General features: G+C 44.5%; 1 protein-coding gene across 1 annotated transcript in view; it reads left to right on the forward strand.

Moving 5' to 3' along the window:
• Positions 1 to 21,220, forward strand: part of LOC122554924 (glutamate-rich protein 6-like) — a 54,468-nt gene that overhangs the window by 10,596 nt on the left and 22,652 nt on the right. The window contains exons 4-8 of the mRNA XM_087993054.1: positions 635 to 748; positions 1,597 to 1,748; positions 7,855 to 7,919; positions 17,125 to 17,267; positions 18,781 to 18,863. Of these exons, the coding sequence (XP_087849180.1) occupies positions 635 to 748; positions 1,597 to 1,748; positions 7,855 to 7,919; positions 17,125 to 17,267; positions 18,781 to 18,863 (557 nt within the window). The remainder of the gene's footprint in view (positions 1 to 634; positions 749 to 1,596; positions 1,749 to 7,854; positions 7,920 to 17,124; positions 17,268 to 18,780; positions 18,864 to 21,220) is intronic.

Here is a 21,220-nt window from a genome sequence, read left to right on the forward strand (position 1 = left end):
CAGCAGTACTAACCACTGAGTGATCATGCTGCCTCTGGATTAATAGTTCAGCGATAGTGCCACTAGCCATCATTATAAACTGAAAAGTTTCATTGAAATGCCTGATGTTTAAAGGTGGATATTAAAGAGATTAGCTAGTTTGTATCTATGCATGCTTACCTTCATTGACATCTGATTGTCAAACCAGTATAAATTCCTTATTCAAGTTTACCAGTCCATGTGTGTCCCTTGTAACTGTTATCTGTCTCAGCTCCATGTCCCTATAAATCCTTTGTACTGGATCCATTCTGGCCTCCAGCTTCTCAACTCCCCGCCAATACCCCCAATTCCACCTTCAAAATCACAGTTTTCAGTGTTCACAACCCCACACTCACTTCAGAACCATCTTCCCTCTCACCAATTGCTTTAGGTTTGCTTTGGGACCTGCAGCCAAACTCTTCTTGCTCTGAAGAAGGGCCGCTGGACCCCGAAACCTTAACTCTGCTTTCTCTCCGCAGATGCTGCCAGGTCAGCTGAGTTTCTCCAGCGATTTCCGTTTTCACTCGAGAGTCCAACTCTTTGCATCCCCTTACGACGCAACTTGAAATCGTCCCTTCTGTTCAAAGGCACTCTGTTTTTGTTTATCTTTCCTCAGGAACCTAAACAGCTTACGATGAACATCTCAGATCTCAAATTTTGTGAATTTTGCAATCAGATCAGTCTTCCGTATCCTTCCCAAAACATTTTGGACTCCAAGCTTCCAGAGGAGGTAAATGTTAGATTTAGGTTTTGATTTTATTGTCATGTGTACAGGAATATGGGAGTACTGTGAAAAGTGTGCAAAGTTGCTATTCTCCAGCACAGTCATAGTACATAAAAGACAGGATTCAAAACAGACGGTTTATAGGAGTTAAGAAGTCATGTTGAGGTTGTACAGAACATTGGCGAGGCCTCTTCTGTGTCCACTTCTCGTCACCCTGTTATAGGAAGGAGCTGGAGAGGGCTCAGAAGAGATTTACCAGGATGTTGCTGAGTCTTGGAGAGTTTGACGTATGAGGAGAGGCTGGCACTTTTTTCACTGGAGTGTAGGAGGTTGAGGTTTATAAAATCAGGAGGGGCATAGAAAAGGTGAATAGCAAGGGTGTTTTCCCAAGGGTTTCAAGAGTTGTGGGGGGGGGGGGCATATTTTTAAGGTGAGAGGGGTAAGACATGGGGAGGCAACTTTTTTACACAGGGGCGGTCATTGTGTGTGGAATGAACTTCCAGAGGAAGTGGTGGATGCGGGAACAGTGACAATATTGAAAAGACATTTGGATAAGTTCATGAATAGAAAAGTTTGGGAGGGATATGGGCCAAATGCAGCAGGTGGGATTAGTTTAGTTGGGATTATGGTTGGTAAATCAGACGGGTCTCTTTCTGTGTTGTGTGTCTCTATGAGTCCAGAAGCAAAAATAAAAGAAACAGCCAAATGATTTAAAAAACAAACATGAAAACGTAACAACTGAGGGGATTTTGCTTCCTGTTTCATTCTTTACTTTCTCTGCAGTTTGTATTCTTCCAGCCTGGCAGTGCTCCGAGATTTTAAAAGAAAATTTCCTCATAATTTTGTGCTCACAGCTTTTTTGTTGCAACATTTCCTGGATGCTGTATCAGCAGATTCTGAAGGGCAGGGCAGAAAATGCAAATTACGTTGATGTCGATTCAGGGAAGACTAGGTTTCTCGTTACGGAAGAGGAGCTCAGCAAAGCCCAAGAAAAGCTATCAGAGAGGTGAGGAAGCAGTGTACATGTCCTAGTTGCTAATTGTTACTGGGAGGGAAATCAGGAATACCGCAAATAGACAATAGACAATAGGTGCAGGAGTAGGCCCTTCGAGCCTGCACCGCCATTCAATATAATCATGGCTGATCATTCCTAATCAGTATCCTGTTCTTGCCTTATCTCCATAACCCTTGATTCCACTATCTTTGAGAGCTCTATCCAACTCTTTCTTAAATGAATCCAGAGAGTGGGCCTCCACTGCCCTCTGGGGCAGAGCATTCCACACAGCCACCACTCTCTGGGTGAAGAAGTTTCTCCTCATCTCTGTCCTAAATGGTCTACCCCGTATTTTTAAGCTGTGTCCTCTGGTTCAGGACTCACCCATCAGTGGAAATATGTTTCCTGCTGCCAGAGTGTCCAATCCTTTAATAATCTTATATGTCTCAATCAGATCCCCTCTCAATCTTCGAAACTCAAGGGTATACAAGCCCAGTCGCTTCAGTCTTTCAGTGTAAGGTAATCCTGCCATTCCAGGAATTGACCTCGTGAACCTACGCTGCACTCCCTCAATAGCCAGAATGTCTTTTCTCAAATTTGGAGACCAGAACTGCACACAGTACTCCAGGTGTGGTCTCACCAGGGCCCTGTACAGCTGCAGAAGCACCTCTTTGCTTCTATACTCAATCCCTCTTGTTATGAAGGCCAGCATGCTATTAGCCTTCTTCACTACCTGCTGTACCTGCATGCTTACCTTCATGGGAGGGGGTGAGTGTGCGGAGGGAGAGAATGTGTGTTGCTCCTTTTCTGCCCCTAATTATCCAACCCCAAAGAACGCCTCGTTTTCCAATTTTCAAGAAATGGTCCACACACAAAAAAAACATTGTTCATAAATTTTGGAAGTTTGAGCAGTTTTCTCTTCTGTTAAAAAGAACTGTTGGTCTAGTCCCCTCATAAATAGGTTAGACAACTCCAACCAGGATGTTATGCATGAATTTGTCCAGGTGTCCCACAATACCGAAGTGGTCAGCTCACTACAGTCACCCAAACAGAAGTTGCTGGAAAAGCTCAGCAGGTCTGGCAGCATCTGTGCAGAGAAATCAGAGTTAATGTTTTGGGTCCGGTGACCCTTCCTCAGAATCAAAACATCACCGGACCCAAAACGTTAACTCTGATTTCTCTGCACAGATGCTGCCAGACCTGCTGAGCTTTTCCAGCAACTTCTGTTTTTGTTTCTGATTTACAGCATCGTTCGCAGTTCTGTTGGTTTTTACGCTACAAACACAAGCCGGTACCAATGTAAACTTTATCAGGAAACAAGTCACAATGACCTTTAGAACTAAACAATACTATCTCTCGTCCTAAGCCGGCCCTTAATCTTACAATACTTTATGGGTTCTCTTGTAGATTTACGCAGTTGCTCTCTCTCTTTCTCTCGCTCTCTTTCTGTGAGACTGCAAAGCTGCTTTCTCTCTCCCTCGCTCTCGCTCTATCTCTCTCTCCTGACATTCAGCAGGTATGTGCCTTTTGCGATGCTGGTCTCCTTGGAAGGTCTTCTCCTGATCTAAAGCTAATCCCTATTTTTATATCTTTCCCCCACTTTCTGGATTTTTCCATAGCTTTAGCCAATGAAGAGATCCTTTGATTGCCTCTGATCATTTGGGTGGCTTTTTAATCACTAAACATCCTGTTAATATATGGTCCATTGTTTTAGGCTTGAGTGTCCAGTCCTTTGGTTGCTATAAGCCTCCCTTCTCTGTTTAGTTAATGAGACATGTCCATCCAGGATGACTGTTGACAGGATGTATCCTTTATACTGTGCTAATGTAGTTAGCACCTATTTGCTGTTTGTGTCTGATGTCTGGGTTTTATGACTTCAGAGTTTTACTTGGCTAATATACCCAGCATCCTTTGCTGTTTGGCCAAGTTGGCAATCCATCTGTCTTTAAGCAGCCAGGAGGGCCAGCATCATTATTTAACAACGAAAGAAAGAACTTGCATTTATTTGGCGTCTTTCGTGCAAAGCGCACCTCATAGCCAATGGACTGCTTGTGAAGTGACTTCAGTGACGCAGTGTTAAGGAGATATGAAAGCTGATTTACCCAGATGTAAGAGCTGAAAAAGGAATGATCTGTTTCTGTTTTAAAACCTTTGTCGAAAGGACAAAGAGAGATTTTCAGTGCTGTCTCTCAAGTGATGCTCTGGGATTTTGTACACCCTGCTGAAGAGAGCTGAGGGGGCTTTGGCCTAAATGTCGCAAATGTTTCAAAAATTTCACGTCCATCAGCCTGACATAAGTACCACCCCATACCATGTGCTCAAGTCCCTGCTTCTTAATTAGTCAACCTTAGTGGCTCATAGACAAGAGGCAAGACTGACTGTTCCCCTCACTGTTCTTGGGAAGGCAGACAGTCATACAGCACGAAAACAGTCCAACCAATCCAGGCCGTCCATGCTCCCAAACTGTACTAATCCTCCCTGCCTGTGCTTGGCCCATATCCCACCAAACATTTCTAATTCATGTAGTTATCCAAACATCTTTTAAACATTGTAACTGTGCCACCACTTACTCTGGAAGTTCATTCCACACACAAACCACTCTCTGTGTAAAAATAAATTGCCCACCTGTGATTTTTTTAAAAAACTTTCTCCTCCCACCTTAAAAATGTGCCCAGTGGTCTTGAAGTCCCCCACCAAGCGTCAAGAGCTTGGCAACACTTTGCATGGAACACGTGATAAAACACTGTATTTTTATATATGTGTGACAATAAATCTACATCTAACCAACAGCCATCCCTGTGCGTCTTCAATAAATTAATGAAACAGCTGTTAAGAAGGATAAAGGCTTTGGTATGTGACTGAATGGCCGTCTGGGAGCCATACAGAATCAGGCAGTGATTGTTGTTACAAAATGTCACCACAGTTTCGCCAGCCAGGGCTGCTATCCCATTAGAGAGATGGACAACTAGTGGTGACTTAATCTGAGGCACGGGGAAGAGGTTGAGATGGAGAGTCCTTCTCAGTAACCTCAGCTGGTGCAGACATTGAACCTACGGTGATTGGTATCTGAGCCATCTGAGTTAAACAGTCCTGATTGTTACTCTGTGGTTACAGTGAATGTGGCAGGTCAGGGTTGGGTAAGTAGATTTTAGATTACTTACAGTGTGGAAACAGGCCCTTCGGCCCAACAAGTCCATACCGACACGCCGAAGCGCAACCCACCCATACCCCTACATTTATCCCTAGAGAGGGAGGGATGTTGTTGTAGAGGTTAGGCCCCGGGAGACTTACTTAGTAGCGAGAAGACCAGAGTGAGAGGGCATTGAGCTGGATTGAGTGACTAACGATGTGAATGCTGCAATGTGCCCTTTTGAGAATGACGAAGGAAATATAGCCAGTAACCATGGGATTTACCCAGGTTTGGTGCAGGAGTGGGGGAAGGTGTCAGATCTGGAACAATGGCAGAGGAGTCAGTGTTGGAAGGTCAGTCTCTAAAGGTGGCGTTACTCTCTGATGGGGAGTGTCAAGGCAGAGCATGAGACGGGCAAAAAGTGCGAAATGAGAGGAAGTTGTAAAAAATGGGCCCAAGTGTCATCCAAACTGTAAAAACAGACCCAGGGGGATTCAATACATGAGTTGTACAATGAGGTAGAGAAGTGGAGGGGAAAACCCCAAGAATCCATTGAGTAACAGTGCAATGTTGCAACTGGAAAATTGTTATGTTATCCTTGAGGCATGGAATCATAGAAGATCATAGAATCCCTACAGTGTAGAAACAGGCCCTTCAGCCCAACAAGTCCACACTGACCCTCTGAAGTGTAACCTACCCAGACCCATTATTTTACATTTAACCATAACTAATGCACCTAACTTACACATCCCTAAACACTACGGGCAATTTAGCATGGCCAATTCACCTAACCTGCACATTTTTGGACTGTGGGAAGAAACCGGAGCACCTGGAGGAAACCCACGCAGACACAGGAAGGATGTGCAAACTTCACACCAACAGTCACCCCAGGCTGGAATTAAACCTGGGTCCCTGGCGCTGTGAGGCAGCAGTGCTAACCACCGAGCCACCATGACTGAATAGAATATTCCTCGTCTTTATTATCTTGTGCAGAATTGTTCAAACAGAGCCACAAAGTGCCTTTAACCTCTGTTGGCACCATTGTATCGTGTTGTAAATATTAAAAATGCAAGATATAGGCCATTCGGCCCCTCCAATTAATTCTACCATTGGATTAGATTGTGTTTAACATCAGATTTTGGATTAGTGGTGCTGGAAGAGCACAGCAGTTCAGGCAGCATCTGAGGAGCAGCAAAATCGACGTTTCGGGCAAAAGCCCTTCAATCTGTTAATCTCAATTTTGAAATATTCAACTGACCTCTTTGCGTTGATAGCTTTCTGGGGAAGAGATTTTGTGTTTCCTGATATCACTCCCTCACTGTCCTCTCCCTAATTATACCACTACTCCCCCTATTCCACTATAGGAATGTTTCTGCCTGCCAAACTTATTAACACCTGGAATAGCCTAATCAGTTGACACCCCTGATCTCCTATATTCAGGATATTACATGTCTAGTTTATGCAACCTTTTTCGGGTTTGAGCCTTTTCAGCAGTATCTATGCAACATCCTCTCCAAGGTCAGTGTACTCTTCCCGAGGTCTTCCTGAGCTTTGGAGGCACAATGCAGATTCTATACAAATCTTTCTCTGAATTTTCACCACTGAGCTCATGTTCATTGACTGATGCAGATCTGTGCAAAAAGCAACCCTTTGTACTGGAGTTGGGACATGTTGCAGCGGTGTACAGAACATTGGTTAGGCCACTTTTGGAATACTGCGTTCAGTTCTGGTCTCCCTGTTATAGGAAAAGTGTTGTGCAACCTGAAAGGGTTCAGAAAGGATTGACAAAGGTATGGTTGGGGTTGGAGGGTTTGAGCTTTCGGGAGATGCAGAATGGGCACGGTGGCACAGTGGTTAGCACTGCTGCCTCACAGCGCCAGAGACCCGGGTTCAATTCCCGCCTCAGGTGACTGTCTGTGTGGAGTTTGCACGTTCTCCCCGTGATTGCGTGGGTTTCCTCCGGGTGCTCCGGTTTCCTCCCACAGTCCATAGATGTGCAGGGTCAGGTGAATTGGCCATACTAAATTGCCCGTAGTATTAGGTAAGGGGTAAATGTAGGGGTATGGGTGGGTTTCGCTTCGGCGGGTCGGTGTGGACTTGTTGGGCCGAAGCACCTGTTTCCACACTGTAATCTAATCTAAAATCTGTAATCTAATCTAAAAAAATATATTAAATGGGCTGGAGGATCGGAGGCTGAGGGGGGAACCTTTTGGAGGTTCACAAAATCGCGAGGGGCATGGATAGGGTAAATAGACAAGGTCTTTTCCCTGGGGTGGGGCAGCCCAAACTAGACAGCATAGATTTAGGGTGAGAGGGAAAAGATTTAAAAGGGACCTAAGGGGCAACTTTTTCACACAGAGGGTGGTAAGTGTAAGGAATGTGTTGCCAGAGGAAGAGGTGGAGGTTGGTACAATTACAAGATTTAAAAGGCATCTGGATGGGTATATTAATAGGAAGGGTTTAGAGGGATATGTGCCAACTGCTGACAAGTGGCACTAAAGAAGAACCTCGATTATCCGGCATTCGATCATCCGAATATCGGATTATCCGGCAAGATCGCAAGGTCCCGATGCTTGGCTAAACTATGTTACCCAGCATTCGATTATCCGGAATTCGATTAACCGAACAAAATACTCCCTGCCCGTGTCCTTCAGATAACCGAGGTTCCTCCGTAGATTAGTTTAGGGTATCTGAGCAGCATGGACAGGTTGGGCCGAAGGGTCTGACTCCATGCTGTACATCTCTATGACTGAACTTCCTCTGGATGCATGAGGGTTTTTCTTTGGAGAATGGTCAGTACCTCGTTGCAATAAAAGCGAAATCCTGCAGATGCTGGAAATCTGAAATTAAAAACAGAGAATGTGTGGGAAACTCAGCAGGTCTTGTCAGCATCCTTAGAGAGGGAAACAGAGCTGGTGTTTCGAATCTAATATGACTCCGCTTCAGAAGACAATATAATGTCTTGTGTCTTCTGTCATATCTTTGCAGGATGAAGAATACAGAAGTGGTGATGTACATGAGCTCTGTGATACATGGAGAAAAAATCATTTTCTGTAGGTAACATTTAATACATTTATTGAAGGGACGTGTAGCTGGAATAGATAATTGGTGGCTATTTTGTGGGTGTGGGGGATTGTGGGGGTCAGAAACACTTACAGGGTTGACAGGAAAAGTGTCTGAGACTGTGACAGGTAAAATCAACTTAATTTAAATTCGCTTATGGGACATAGGCACCCCTACTGAGCCAGCATTTATTGCTGTCCCTAGTTGCTGCGGAAGAAGGCGGAAGTGAGCTGCCTTCTTGGGTGCTGCTGTCCATTTGCTGTAGATGGACCCATTAGGGAGGATTTCCAGGATTTTGACCCCGTGACAGTGAAGGAATGGTGATATATTTCCAAGTCAGGATGCTGGGTGGCTTGGAAGGAACCTGCAGGCAGTGATGATTCTATGTATCTGCTGCCCTTACCCTTCTAGATGGATGTGGTTGTGGGTTTGGAAGGTGCTGTCTGAGGATCTTTGGTGAATCTCTGCTGTGCATCTTGTAGATAGTACACACTGCTGCTACTGAGTGTTGGTGGTGGAGGGAGTGGCTGCTTGTGGATGCGGTACCAATCAAGTGGGTACTCCTTAGTCCTGGATGGTGTCAAGCTTCTTGAGGATTGTTGGGTCTGCACCCATCCAGATAAGTGGGGAGCATTCCATCACACTCCTGACTTGTGCCTTGCTTTGGGAAGGCAGGAGTAAGTTACTCACTGCAGTATTCATAGCCGCTGACCTGCTCTTGTAACCACTGTGTTTATGTTGAGAGTACAGTTGAGTTTCTGATCAATGGTGACTCCTAGGATTTTAGTAGTGAGGCATTCAGAGATAGTAACACCATTGAATGCCAAGGGGCTGTGGTTAGATTGTCTCTTATTAGTGATGGTCACAGCCTGGCATTTGTGTGGCACGTATCTTACTTGCCACTTGTCAGCCCAAGCCTGGATGTTGTCCAGATCTTGTTGCATTTGAACATGGATTGTTTCAGTATGTGAGGAGTTGCGAACAGTGCTGGACACTGTGCAATCTTCAGCGAACATCCCATTTCTGACCTTATGCTGAAGGACAGGTCATTGCTGAAACTATCTGTTCCTTGGACACTGCCCTGTGGAACTCATGTTAGGTTGTTCACTGCCTCTTCAAACAAAGTGAGGTGTCGCCCCACTCTGGCTAACTGCTTAACTCCAGCAGCACCCACTCAGAGAACAGTTTTCACAGTTTCATAGTAATAGAAGCAGGTGTAGGCCATTTGGCCCATCGAGCCTGCGCTGTCATTCATTAAGATCGTGGCTGATCTATCCATCGTCTCTGCTCCTTCTATTACTATCCCCCTAACCCTTCATTCCCCTACCATGTAAATACCCATCCACCTGTGTCTTGAATATGTTTAATGAAGCTGCCTCCACTGCTTCCTTGAGCAGAGAATTCCACAGATTCACTTCTCTCTGGGAAAAGCAGTTCCTCCTCATCTCTAACCTAAATCTACACCTGCTAATCTTGAGGCCATGTCCCCTCGTCCTAGTCTCAACCACCAGCAGAAACAACTTGCCTGCCTCTATTCTATCTAGCCTTTACATAATTTTATATGTTTCTGTAAAATCCCCTTTCATTCTTCTAAATTCTAGCGAGTACAGTCCCAGGCGGCTCAACCTCTCCTCAATAGGTACCCCCTTCATCTCCGGAACCAACATGGTGAACCTCCCCTGCACTGCCTCCAAACCCAGCATATCCTTCCTCAGGTAAGGAGACCAGAACTGAGCACAATACTCCAGGTGTGGCCTCACCAACACCTTGTACAATTGCAGTAGATCGTCCCTGTTCTTCAATTCAATCCCTCCAGCAAGGAAAGCCAGTGTTCTGTTATATACCTGCTATATCTGCAAATCGACATTTAGCGATTCATGTACGAGCACTCCTTAGTCCCTCTGCACAACAACATGCTGCAATCTTTCACCATTTAAATCATACTGTGACCTACTATTTTTACTTCCAAAGTGGATGACCTCATATTTACCAACATTGTACTCCATCTGCCAGATGTTTGCCCACTCACTTCGCCGATCTAAATCTCTTTGCAGACCCTCCATATCTTCTGCACAGTTTGCCTTTCCACTCACTTTAGTCTCATCAGCAAACTTGGATATGGTATATTCAGTCTCCTCTTCCAAATCATTTATATCTATATATATATATATATATATATATATATCATGAACAGTTATGGGCCCAACACTGACCCCTGCGGTACCCCGCTCACCACTGATCTTCCAACCAGAGAAACACCCATTTATCTCAACTCTCTGTTTTCTGTTGGTGAACCAGTCTTCTATCCATGCTAGTACATTCCCCACAATTCCATGCTTTCTTATCTTATGCATGAGTCTTTTATATGGCACCTTATCAGACACCTTCTGGAAATCCAAGTATACAGCTTCCACCTGATCCCCTCCATCCACCTCGCTTGTTACATCCTCAAAGTACTCCAGTAAGTTTGTCGAACACGACCTTCCCTTCTTGAATCCCTTGTTCAATAGCTCAGAAGGAAGGAAACTCAGCCGAACCTTTTTCAAACTTTGGCGTTGGGCCCCTATCGGAGTACAGTGTGCTGTACTTTCAGAGAGATGCCAGGGTTCTGGAGAGGGTGGGGGAGATTTACCGAAACGGGATCATGGGTGAGGGAACCTCATTTGCCTGGAGAGACTGGAGGAGCGTGAATAAACTAGCCTTGGAGCCAGGGAAAGATTTAGAAGCAATGGTCCAGGTCCTGAAAAGTTTTGCTCGTGAGAACCAGTTCCCACAGGCAGATGGGATTATTAGCAAGAGTGCGTGGATTTCACGTAATTGGCAGAAGAACTGATCATTGAGGGTTGTGTTTTCCAGTCACAGAAATGTCTACCTGGTCAAGCCCCTCAAGAATTCGCATGTGCACCTGCTTTCTTTTGAATTCCACTTCTTAGCTCAAAGTTCCGATTGAAGTTGCTTCTATTAGTCTTTCAGGGAGCTCCAGATCATCATAACATGGCAAAAAAAAAACCCAGCTCTTTTTGAGTCCTTTGAAACTGAGATGAGGAGAAATTTCTTCACTCAAAGAAACTTCCATCTCAAGGGACCTAGTCATTGAGTACATTGAAAACAGAGAGTGATCCTGGGATCCTCGGATCCTGGGAGGATTAAGGTTATGTGGTGACTGTTTGAAAAAGTGGAACTGACGCTGAGCATCGGACACAATCTTGTTGCGTGACAGAGTGAGATCAAACATCATAACAACTAAAACCACAATTTGACAGAGTCAGTGACTAGTTTCCAATCATCTCCTTTGCTGCCCCTGTAGTTAGATTTTTAGATTAGATTCCCTACAGTGCGGAAACAGGCCCTTCAGCCCGACAAGTCCACACCGACCCTCCGAAGAGCAACCCATCCCCCCTACATTTGCCCCTGACTAATGTACCTAACACTACGGGCAGGAAACTAGAGCACCCGGAGGAAACCCACGCAGACACGGGGAAAACGTGCACACTCCACACAGACAGTTGCCCGAGACAGGAATTGAACCTGGGTCCTTGGTGCTGTGAGGCAGCAGTGCTAACCACTGAGCCACCGTGCCACCTACAGGGTTTAGATTTTATTGCCACATGTACTGAAGTACAGGGATACAGGAGTACATAAAGTCACTATTCTCATCGCCCTCTTAGGTACAAGGTACGAAGGTACAGTCGTAGTTAAGAAAATAGGAAAGTAAAGAAATAAGTTGGAAGTTCACATTACAGTTCTTCTCAGTAATAAATAAGAAATAAAATTAAAGTTCCAAATGATAGTCCTTCTTTAGCCTTCCGAAGTTACAAACACTAATCACAGGAGAATAGAAACCAGGAGCAGAAGTCCTATTTGGCGTGTTGAGACTGTTCCACCATTCCTTATGATAGTAGGTGACTGTTTAATTCAATACCATGCCCCTGCTTCCTGCCGTACCCCTCGGAAGCATTTCAAATCTAAAAATGTATCTGTCTCTTTTTATGATGTGGAGCTGCCCGTGTTGGACTGGGGTGGACAAAGTTAAAAATCACACAACACCTGGTTATAGTCCAACAGGTTTATTTGGAAGCAATATATATTTTAGAATATATTCAGTGACTTGCGTTCCATAGCTTTCTGTGGTAGAGAATTCCACAGGTTCACTCCTGTTTAAGTGAAGATATTTTCCCTCATGTCAATCCTAAATGGTCTATCCTGGCTCTAGAGTCCTTAACCAGGGAAAACATCCTCCTGCATCTAGTCTGTCGAGTCCTGTTTGAATTTTATACGTTTCATTCGGATCTCCTCTCTTCAACCTGGTGCAGCACCTCCCTCTACAGCAAGTATGTCCTCTCTTAGATAGGGAGACCAAAACTACTCACAGTACTCCAGGCAGTCTCACCAAGATCCTGTATAACTGTAGTAAAACACCCTTACCTCTGAACTCAAATCCTTTTGCAATATAGGGGACCATTGGCCTCCCTAGAAATTAATGTAGATAATCATGTGATTGGAGGGTATAGGAACATAGGAATACTGATAGGCCATTCAGCCCCACGAGCCGTTCTGCCATTAGGCTGATCTGTGGCTTAATTCCGTATACCTGCCTTTGGCCTAACTCCCTTAATACCTTTGCTTAACAAAAAAAAATCTAACTCAGATCTAACATTAACAACTGACCCAGAATCCACTGATGGTTGTGGGACAGAGTTCCAAACGTCTCCCACTCTTTGTACATACTGTATACACAAACATCTCTCCTGTATTATCAGACCTTAATTCTCCATGGATGTCCATTGTGTTTAACCTAGTACCATCTAGAAAGTATCCTGTCTATCCCTTTATAGGGATAATCTCACATTGTTAATTAAGCTGTTGTGGCACAAGGGTAGTGTTCCCACCTCTGAGCCTGGATTCAAGTCCCACCTGCTACAGAGGTGCATCGTCACTGAACAGATTGATTCAAAATATTGACAAGGTGGATGCAGAGGCTGCACTGGTGTGTGGAAGGAGCTGTAAGTTTGAGTAGGTTCTTCACAAAGAATACTGCCGTAAGGGTCTTGTGGAAAAGGGGTGGTGTCCCTCCCTCTGGGTCAGAAGGTCCAGGTTCGAGTCCCACCTCAGGATGTAATGACCATAGAAGCATTTCGTAACACATCCAACCAGGTTGATAAAGGATCAAGCGTTTGATTTCTGTCTCACTGGCTGCTTGGATCTGATTTGACATTCAGCTGAGATCTCATTAGAAGTTCCTTGAGCATCTCAGGCCTCCACTCATAGGATCCTACAGAGTCCCTACAGTGTGGAAGCAGGCCATTCGGCCCACTGCATCCATACCGACCCTCCAAAGCGCATTCTATCCAGACCCAGCCCCCATCCAGTCCCTGTAATCCTGCATTTCCCATGGCTAACCACCTAGCCTGTACATCCCTGTGTACCATGGACAATTTCCCATGGCCAATCTGCACATCTTTGGACTGTGGGTGGAAACCAGAGCACACTGTGGGAACCCACACAGAAACAGCCGAATGTACAACACAAACAGTTGCCCTAGGTTGGAATTGAACCCGAATACCTGGTGCTGTGGCCAGTCTTCCTCAATGATCCAGAAATCTGCTTCTCTGAATGGAAAGGGAGAATCATGGTACAGGCACCTGAGCTGGTGAATAGAGCACTGTGAATCACTAGGACAGAGGTACCATTCTGTTATCCCAATGTGATCCCAGTTTCACCAATCTTCATGGACTTGTGAAGGTGAAGAAGGTGTTTAAGGCCACTCCACCAACCCCTCTTAGGGAGTGACAATCCCCATTACAGTAGAGTGAAGGATCTTTGAGCTGTTGGAATCAGATCAGTCGAGTGATGGTGGGTTTGTATGAAGGTTAATGGGCAACCATTCAAACTTTAAGTAAATTATACAAAACGTCTTCAGTTGAATTTTCTGACATAGGCGTTGACACTCAGGAGTTGTAACCAGTGATGTAGGAACACCAGCTCCTGGCACAGAACGGGGACCTGGTTCCCACTCTGACTACCAGAGATTCTCTCACTGTTAATGTTGCCAATGTGTGCCTGCTCCTTGTTGTTCCCTCCTTGCTCCCTAATCCCTGCTATCCTCTGCTCCCTTCCACTTCCCCATTTCCTGTCTTCCTGCGATGCTCCAGTCACCTCTCTCACCCACTCATTGCCCCCCTCAGCCCATGTGGCCTGAGACTGCAAAGATAGGGAGCTTCCGAGAGGAAAGTCTAAGAAGGCTTTGAAAACATGTTATCAGTTCCAAAAATGAGGCGAAGCTGGATTGAGAGCCAATGTAGGTCACCATGGGGCGATGACTAAATAGGAATTTGAATGGAGTTAGTATACAAAAGGTGGGAGACTTGCCGGATTGTGCATTGAAACAGTCGTAAGTAGAAAAGGAAAATTACAGTGTGTTCGTACACTGAAGACATCCTTTCACTACTGGGGGCAACGCGGTCTCACAGATTCATGTAAATATTGTAATGGCACTGAGCCTTTAAGAGAGATTTGTTCGGTGCTGTTTCTCATGCGGAGAGGTGTTGTCGCAGTGGTGTCTGAATGTCTGCTTCAGACGCAACTTTGAGCTTCCTGAGTATTGTGTTTTTTTAGATTAGACAAATGAAGCATGAGTTGGTGGTCAGGTTCCCACAGACCCGGGTTTTAGTTTTGGTTTTGGTTGGGGATTTTGGAGTGGAAGCTGTTCGATGCGGCTTTCTCTCTCCTGCAGAGAAAAAGCTTGAGTTCTGTCTATACTGCTAGATTGTTCCCTTTGGTGTTTCTGTCTCCTGCATGCGAGAAAATCCATTTCGCTGAATTTGCCTTTGCTAAGGGAATTCTGCCTTTGTGGGATGCTACTATATTGGAACAACTGATGACTAGTGATTAACTAACATTTTATTTTAAGTATTTCAACAGAATTAAAGTTCTTTTCCTGTTTGTATCTGAACCATGGCATAAGAATAAAGTGTGTTTTGCTTAAAGTCTAGTAGTTTGACCAATCGATTCGCATCTGGAACACAGCACCTTAAACTTGCCTTCAAATAAGATAAAAAAATTGGGTCCAGGCTATCCCCTTGGTTTGAGGGGGGTTTGGTCTGGTCCAGAACGATATGAACACACAAAGTAAACACAGGGAAACTAGGATCCTTCCTGTAAAACATGGTCATTGGCTGGAGTTCAATCAGTGGAAATTACATCCAATAGAAACCTTTTGAGCTCCTCCCTTCTCTCCAGTTCCTGTAGGGCAGTAGTGAAAGAGTGGATGATGACAGAGTGTGCAATCAGGCATGCAGTGCTACATAATGATAACCTTCAGGCTTATGTCAACACGCACAGTGAAATAACAAGCACAGAGTTTATTTCACCAGTGCTGACAGTTTGTTTTCCAATTTGTTTCTGGGCAGGAAGCCTCATTACTTTCATAGCTTGACCGCTCCTTTGACAGATCCGATGAATTTATCCATGTTTTTAATGCACATTCATATCTATGTTTAATAATCCCTAGGACCACTGTTATGAAGGTGCAAAGGGTACTATAAGAGAGCTAAAAGCCAGCAGAACTACCTAATACAGCACCAAGTGTTCTGAACAAGATTTAATGTAACCTTTTAATCCAGCAGCTAGTGTAGTTGGTTGCCTGGAGATGACAGAACAAATTCAAATTCGGCCAATCAGTTTAAACTATACCCCAAAATACCAACCTCCAATCAAGTTTGAATTTAGTATATTGACAATATTTTTTTAAAAAATGAAACAATTCGATGCATTGGGGTATAAGACCGGGGAAAATTGAACAGTTGGAGGAGAACTGCCAAGCCACCAACACATGCAGACTGCCCGGAAGATAGCTCTCTTAAAGGTACCTTTATCGATCAGTGACCTGTGAAACAGAAATCCCTAAGAAGACGAAAAGAAGACAGAGGAAGATATAAAGAGAAGATTCGACAGCTGGCTGGTTCTAAAACATATATTTTTGGTAAATCTTAATTGGGGGTTTTATCGGACTAGTATTGTAGAAGGGGAAGGTAAAAGATAGGTTAGAGGAAGGGGTTGTAAATAGTTGTTAACTGTTATGACACGGGGTAAACCCCCCTGTTTAATTTAAACCAGCAACACAGAAAAGATTTATCCCGTGTGGTAATCTGTGAAAATTCGAGAGGCCAAGAACTATCCCAAAGGTCACTATTTAAAGTAAAAATTAACACTCTACTTCTTAAAGTATACCAGAGAATAATTAACTAACAACTATTTACAACTTATTTCTTTAACCTATCTTTTACCTTCCCCTTCTACAATACTAGTCCAGTATAACCCCCAAATAAGATCTACCAAAAATTCACATTTTCAAAACCAGCCAGCTGTTGAATCTTCTCTTTATATCTTCCTCTGTCTTCTTTTCTTCTTCTTAGGGTTTCTGTTTCACAGGTCACTGATCGATAAAGGTACCTTTAAGAGAGCTATTCTCCGGGCACTCTGCACATACTGGTGGCTTGGCAGTTTTCCTCCCAACTGTTCAATTTTCCTCTGTCTTAACCGCAAAGCATCGAATTGTTTCATTGTTTTTTTAAAAATATTGTCAATATACTAAATTCAAACTTGATTGGAGATTGGTATTTTAGGGTATAGTTTAAACTGATCGGCGAATTCAAATTTGTTTTGTCATCTCCAGGCAACCAACTACATTAGCTGCTGGATCAAAAGGTTACATTAAATCTTGTTCAGAACCTTGGTGCTGTATCAGGTAGTTCTGCTGGCTTTTAGCTCTCTTAAAGGTACTGTATCCCTTATACCTTCATAACACCATTTCCTTAACCTTTACAAAAGGATACCCTAAGTCTCCAAGGTAGTAAGTGTAGCTGCTGTCCTCCTAGCTTGACAGTGCAGATATTTGTGTCTCCCACTCTGTCCTTGGGAAAATCAGATCAGACTGAAGGTGCTGCAGTTTTATACATTCAACTGCCTCCAGAACCACAGAAGGTTACAGTACAAACCGTCCCCTCACCTCCCCTGTGAAAATGCTTAGGGCTGGGTCAGGTATAGAGTTTCCAAAATGGGACCTCCGGCTGTGGCTGTTACTTCCGTTTCCTCAAAATAAACTTCAGCATATTGTGCTTTTTTTTAAAGAAAGTTCAATTTTCCTCCCAGGCAACTGTCTATAGCCCCATTCCTTTCTTCTCCTGATTATTTCAGGTCGCCTGAAGACCATCTCATACAGGCTCTCATCGGAATACTGCAAGAGACAGGGTTGGACGTTAAGACGTAGCACCATAACTATTCAGCCAGAAGATCTCTCGCTGTACGTTCCCAGTGCACAGTTGTACAAGGAACCAAAGGTGTAGTGGGCTCCTCTGTCCATTTTGTTCAGCCTTTAAACCGTGGGCGTTCCCAACTCCTAGCTCCCGGTCGTCTGGTTTAGTAAGAGCTCAGTTACCTGGAAAAGTGATGTAGGTTCAGACTCTTAAGCTCCCTCACCCACCCTTCCTGCCCCAGCCCAGGACTCGATCACAAAAAGGGCTAACGATTCTCGGTGCCTGAATTCAGACACATGGGCGATGCAGGGAACATGCCCTTGTGCCTTAATGAGTGGGGTTGAGACACAGCGAATACTGAGCCTCATTATAACTGAGCTGCCACGCCCCCCCACACCCCGTCATGGGCAACTCCAGGCTGCTGGCTGGACAAGGTGCCTCAAACAGGGACTGCAGATAAAGGCAACTGATGGAAATGTGGAAGACCTCGGGAGGCTTGACAGCACAGGTGCTGAGATGATGCTTCCTCTTGTGAGATAGACTAAAACAGGGGACTCAGTTCAAAAGTAAAAGGCCTTCCCTTGGAGACAGAGGTGAGGAGAATTCTTTCTCTCTCTCTCTCTCTCTCTCGTCTGTGGGAGAGGGCAGTGGAGGCCAAATCATTGGCTTAGGTAGTTTCTTGATTGTCAAAGAGGGAAGACAGGAAACTACAGTTCAAAGGATTTTATAGAATGCTGTCTATATGTCCTGTCTTTACTCCACTCTCCCTTTGAAATCTCTTCCAGTCTCGTGTGAAATGGCTAAACGCAGCCTTATAAGGTGTGTCAGTATATACAGGAGAACCTCGATTATCCAAAGGACACCGGCGGGGAGTATTTTGTTCGGTTAATTGAATTCCAGATAATCGAATGCCGGATAATATAGTTTAGCCGAGCATCAGAACCATGTGATCTTGCCGGCTAATCCAATATTCGGATAATCGAATGCCAGATAATTGAGGTTAGATTAGAGTGGTGCTGGAAAAGCACAGCAGGTCAGGCAGCATCCGAGGAGCAGGAAAATCGACGTTTCGGACAAAAGTCCTTCATCAGGAATCTGATAAAGCTCTGATGAAGGGCTTTTGCCCGAAACGTCGATTTTCCTGCTCCTCGGATGCTGCCTGACCTGCTGTGCTTTTCCAGCACCACTCTAATCTAGACTCTGATCTCCAGCATCTGCAGTCCTCACTTTCACCTAGATAATTGAGGTTGCTAAGCGAGATTGTTGATTCCTGGCAGATTATTAATCTGCTTGTCTTTCTGCCCACTTAGATAGTAGTGGTTTAATGGATCTGGATTAAACAGGGAAGGAGGGAAGGGAAGATCCTGTTTTCTTTTGTAGACAGGACCCAGTTATTATAGGATTATATAACACCATTAGGGAATTGTGGGTCCTGCATAATTTCTACTTATTGTACAGGAGGGGACCCTGAAGCTGATTTCTGTTTTTTATCGTCGGGTTTTCGGTTCTTCACTTTCTCCTCACTCGTCTTTTTGTATAATTCCAAGGTGACAAACAAATCGTAACAGGATGCCTTTTGTATTTCTTCTTCCTGCAGGAATTGCTTGGATTTGTGGAGAAATATTACCTGGATGGTAAAAAGTTTATCACTAGGTTCCCGGATGGAACCGGCAATGTTTTGTATCTGACAATTATTGTCTCTGTTGTTAATAAGTTAAAAGAAGGGCTGCAGAATGTCGCTGCACACTGTGCAGGCCAACATCTCAGCAGTACCAGTTCTGTATAGTTCAGTGGGTTAGCATGCTTGCTTCTCAATCAGAAGGTCAAAGGTTCAATCCTAGCTCCAGGAAACCTGGGCTAATCCATGAGTGCAGCATTAAGGATCACTGCTGTGGTGATGGTGGCGTGGGGGGCTGGGTGCAATTCTAATTGAGATACCAGCCCTCCTCTGAGAAGCATGTCAGAGATCCTATGTGCTGCCCTGAAAATAAACCAGGGAGGTTCCTGCCAGTGCCCTGGTCAATATTTAACCGTCAACCAACATCATGATTCCAGATGATCTGTTTATTATCATATAACTGTTTACGTGACCTTTCTATGGACAGCCTGGTGGTGTTGCTGGGCTAGTTAATCCGAAGAACATGGGATCAAATCCCACCACAGCTGATGGTGACATTTGAATTGAGCCAATAAATTAAAATAGAGTCATACGGCTGTTCAGCACGGAATCAGACCATTCAGTCCAATTCGCCCATGCCCGACCTAGGTATCCTAAATTAATCTCGTCCCATTTGCCAGCATTTGATCCATATCCCTCTAAACCCCTTCCTATTCATATACCTATTCAGATGCCTTTTAAATGCTGTAATTGTACCAGCCTCTACTCATTCCATACGTGCACCACCCTCTGTGTGAAAGCGTTATCCCTCAGGTCCCTTTTAAATCTTTTCACTCTCACCCTAAACCCTCTAGTTATGGACTCCCCCACCCCAGAGAAAAGACCTTGTTTACTTATCCTATCCATGTCCCTCATGATTTTATAGACCTCTATAAGGTCACCCCTCAGCCTCTGTCACTCCAGTTAAAACCGTGGGCGGCACGGTGGCACAGTGGTTAGCACTGCTGCCTCACAGCGCCAGAGACCCGGGTTCAATTCCCGCCTCAGGCGACTGACTGTGTGGAGTTTGCACATTCTCCCTGTGTCTGCGTGGGTATCCTCCGGGTGCTCCAGTTTCCTCCCACAGTCCAAAAATGTGTAGGTCAGGTGAATTGGCCATGCTAAATTGCCCGTAGTGTTAGGTGTAGGGGAATGGATCTGGGTGGGTTGCGCTTCGGCGGGTCAGTGTGGACTTGTTGGGCCGAAGGGCCTGTTTCCACACTGTAAGTAATCTAATCTAAAAAACAGCCCCAGCCTATTCAGCCTCTCCCTGTAGCTTAAATTCTCCAACCCTGGCAACATCCTTGTAAATCTTTCCTGAACCTTTTCAAGTCTTTCCTTTCGGAGGGAAAGCAGAATTGAATGCAGTATTCCAAAGATGTAATGGTTTAACAGTGACTTTGAGACCATTTTCAATTCTCATTTAAAACAAAATCCCACCTGGTTCACTGTAGGAGGAAATCAGCCATCCTTACATGGTCTGGCCTACATGTGACTCTAGACCCATAGCAACATATATAACTCATAAATGTCCTCTGAAGTGGCCACCGTAAAACACTCAGGCCACATCGCATAACTGAAATTGGTTGCCATGTGTTTCCCACTTGGGAAGACGGCTATATAAGTGTAAGACTTCCCTTTCTTGGACTGTTTCATTGAAGCAGGAGTTGGATATCAGAAATTATACATATATGAAACGAGAAGTCACTCAGGAAGAGGCATGTTTCTGTGCGTGATCTATGAGCTCTCGTTTACACGTCCCAGTGGCCAGTTTTCCTGTCGCTGACATCTTTCTCTCTAATAGTCCCTTGTTTGGTGCTCAAACAAAACCCCAGCAACCACAACTTTTTAGAAAATAAAAGCAGTTTTTGTTTTCCCAAAGCCTTGTGGAGCTGGCTCCAGGGCAATGGTGGAGGATCAGGAACTCTACTCCTGGGATAATAATTTTTATAAAGTGCTGAAAGGCAAGGTGTCTTTGAATGCCCTTTAATTTTGTGAACTTGCGAGTACCCATTGGGGGATGCCACCTGGAAATTTCCAGAGAAAGTTCTTTCTCACATCTGAAACAAAAGCTTGCATTTGCATAGCACCTTCAACACAGTGAAATGACCGAAGGCACTTCACAGAAGGGACATCAAACAAAGATTTCACATCGAGCCAGAAAATATATCACAACAGATGACTTAAGAGCTTGAATAAAGAGGGGGGTTTTAAGGAGTGTCTTAAATCAGGAAAGAGAGGTAGCAAGCAGAGAGCCAGAGAGTGGTAATTCCAGAGTTCAGGAGTCGGGAACTAAAGGACTGGAAGCCTGTGGTTAAACCGGGAATGATTAAGAGGCTGAAAGGAGAGAGATGTGCAGATAATCATGGAAGGTTGGAGG

Source organism: Chiloscyllium plagiosum, unplaced genomic scaffold (assembly GCF_037043375.1).
Source record: "Chiloscyllium plagiosum isolate Xiang-an unplaced genomic scaffold, Cpla_swu_hap1 HiC_scaffold_12, whole genome shotgun sequence".
NCBI classification, from domain to species: domain Eukaryota; kingdom Metazoa; phylum Chordata; class Chondrichthyes; order Orectolobiformes; family Hemiscylliidae; genus Chiloscyllium; species Chiloscyllium plagiosum.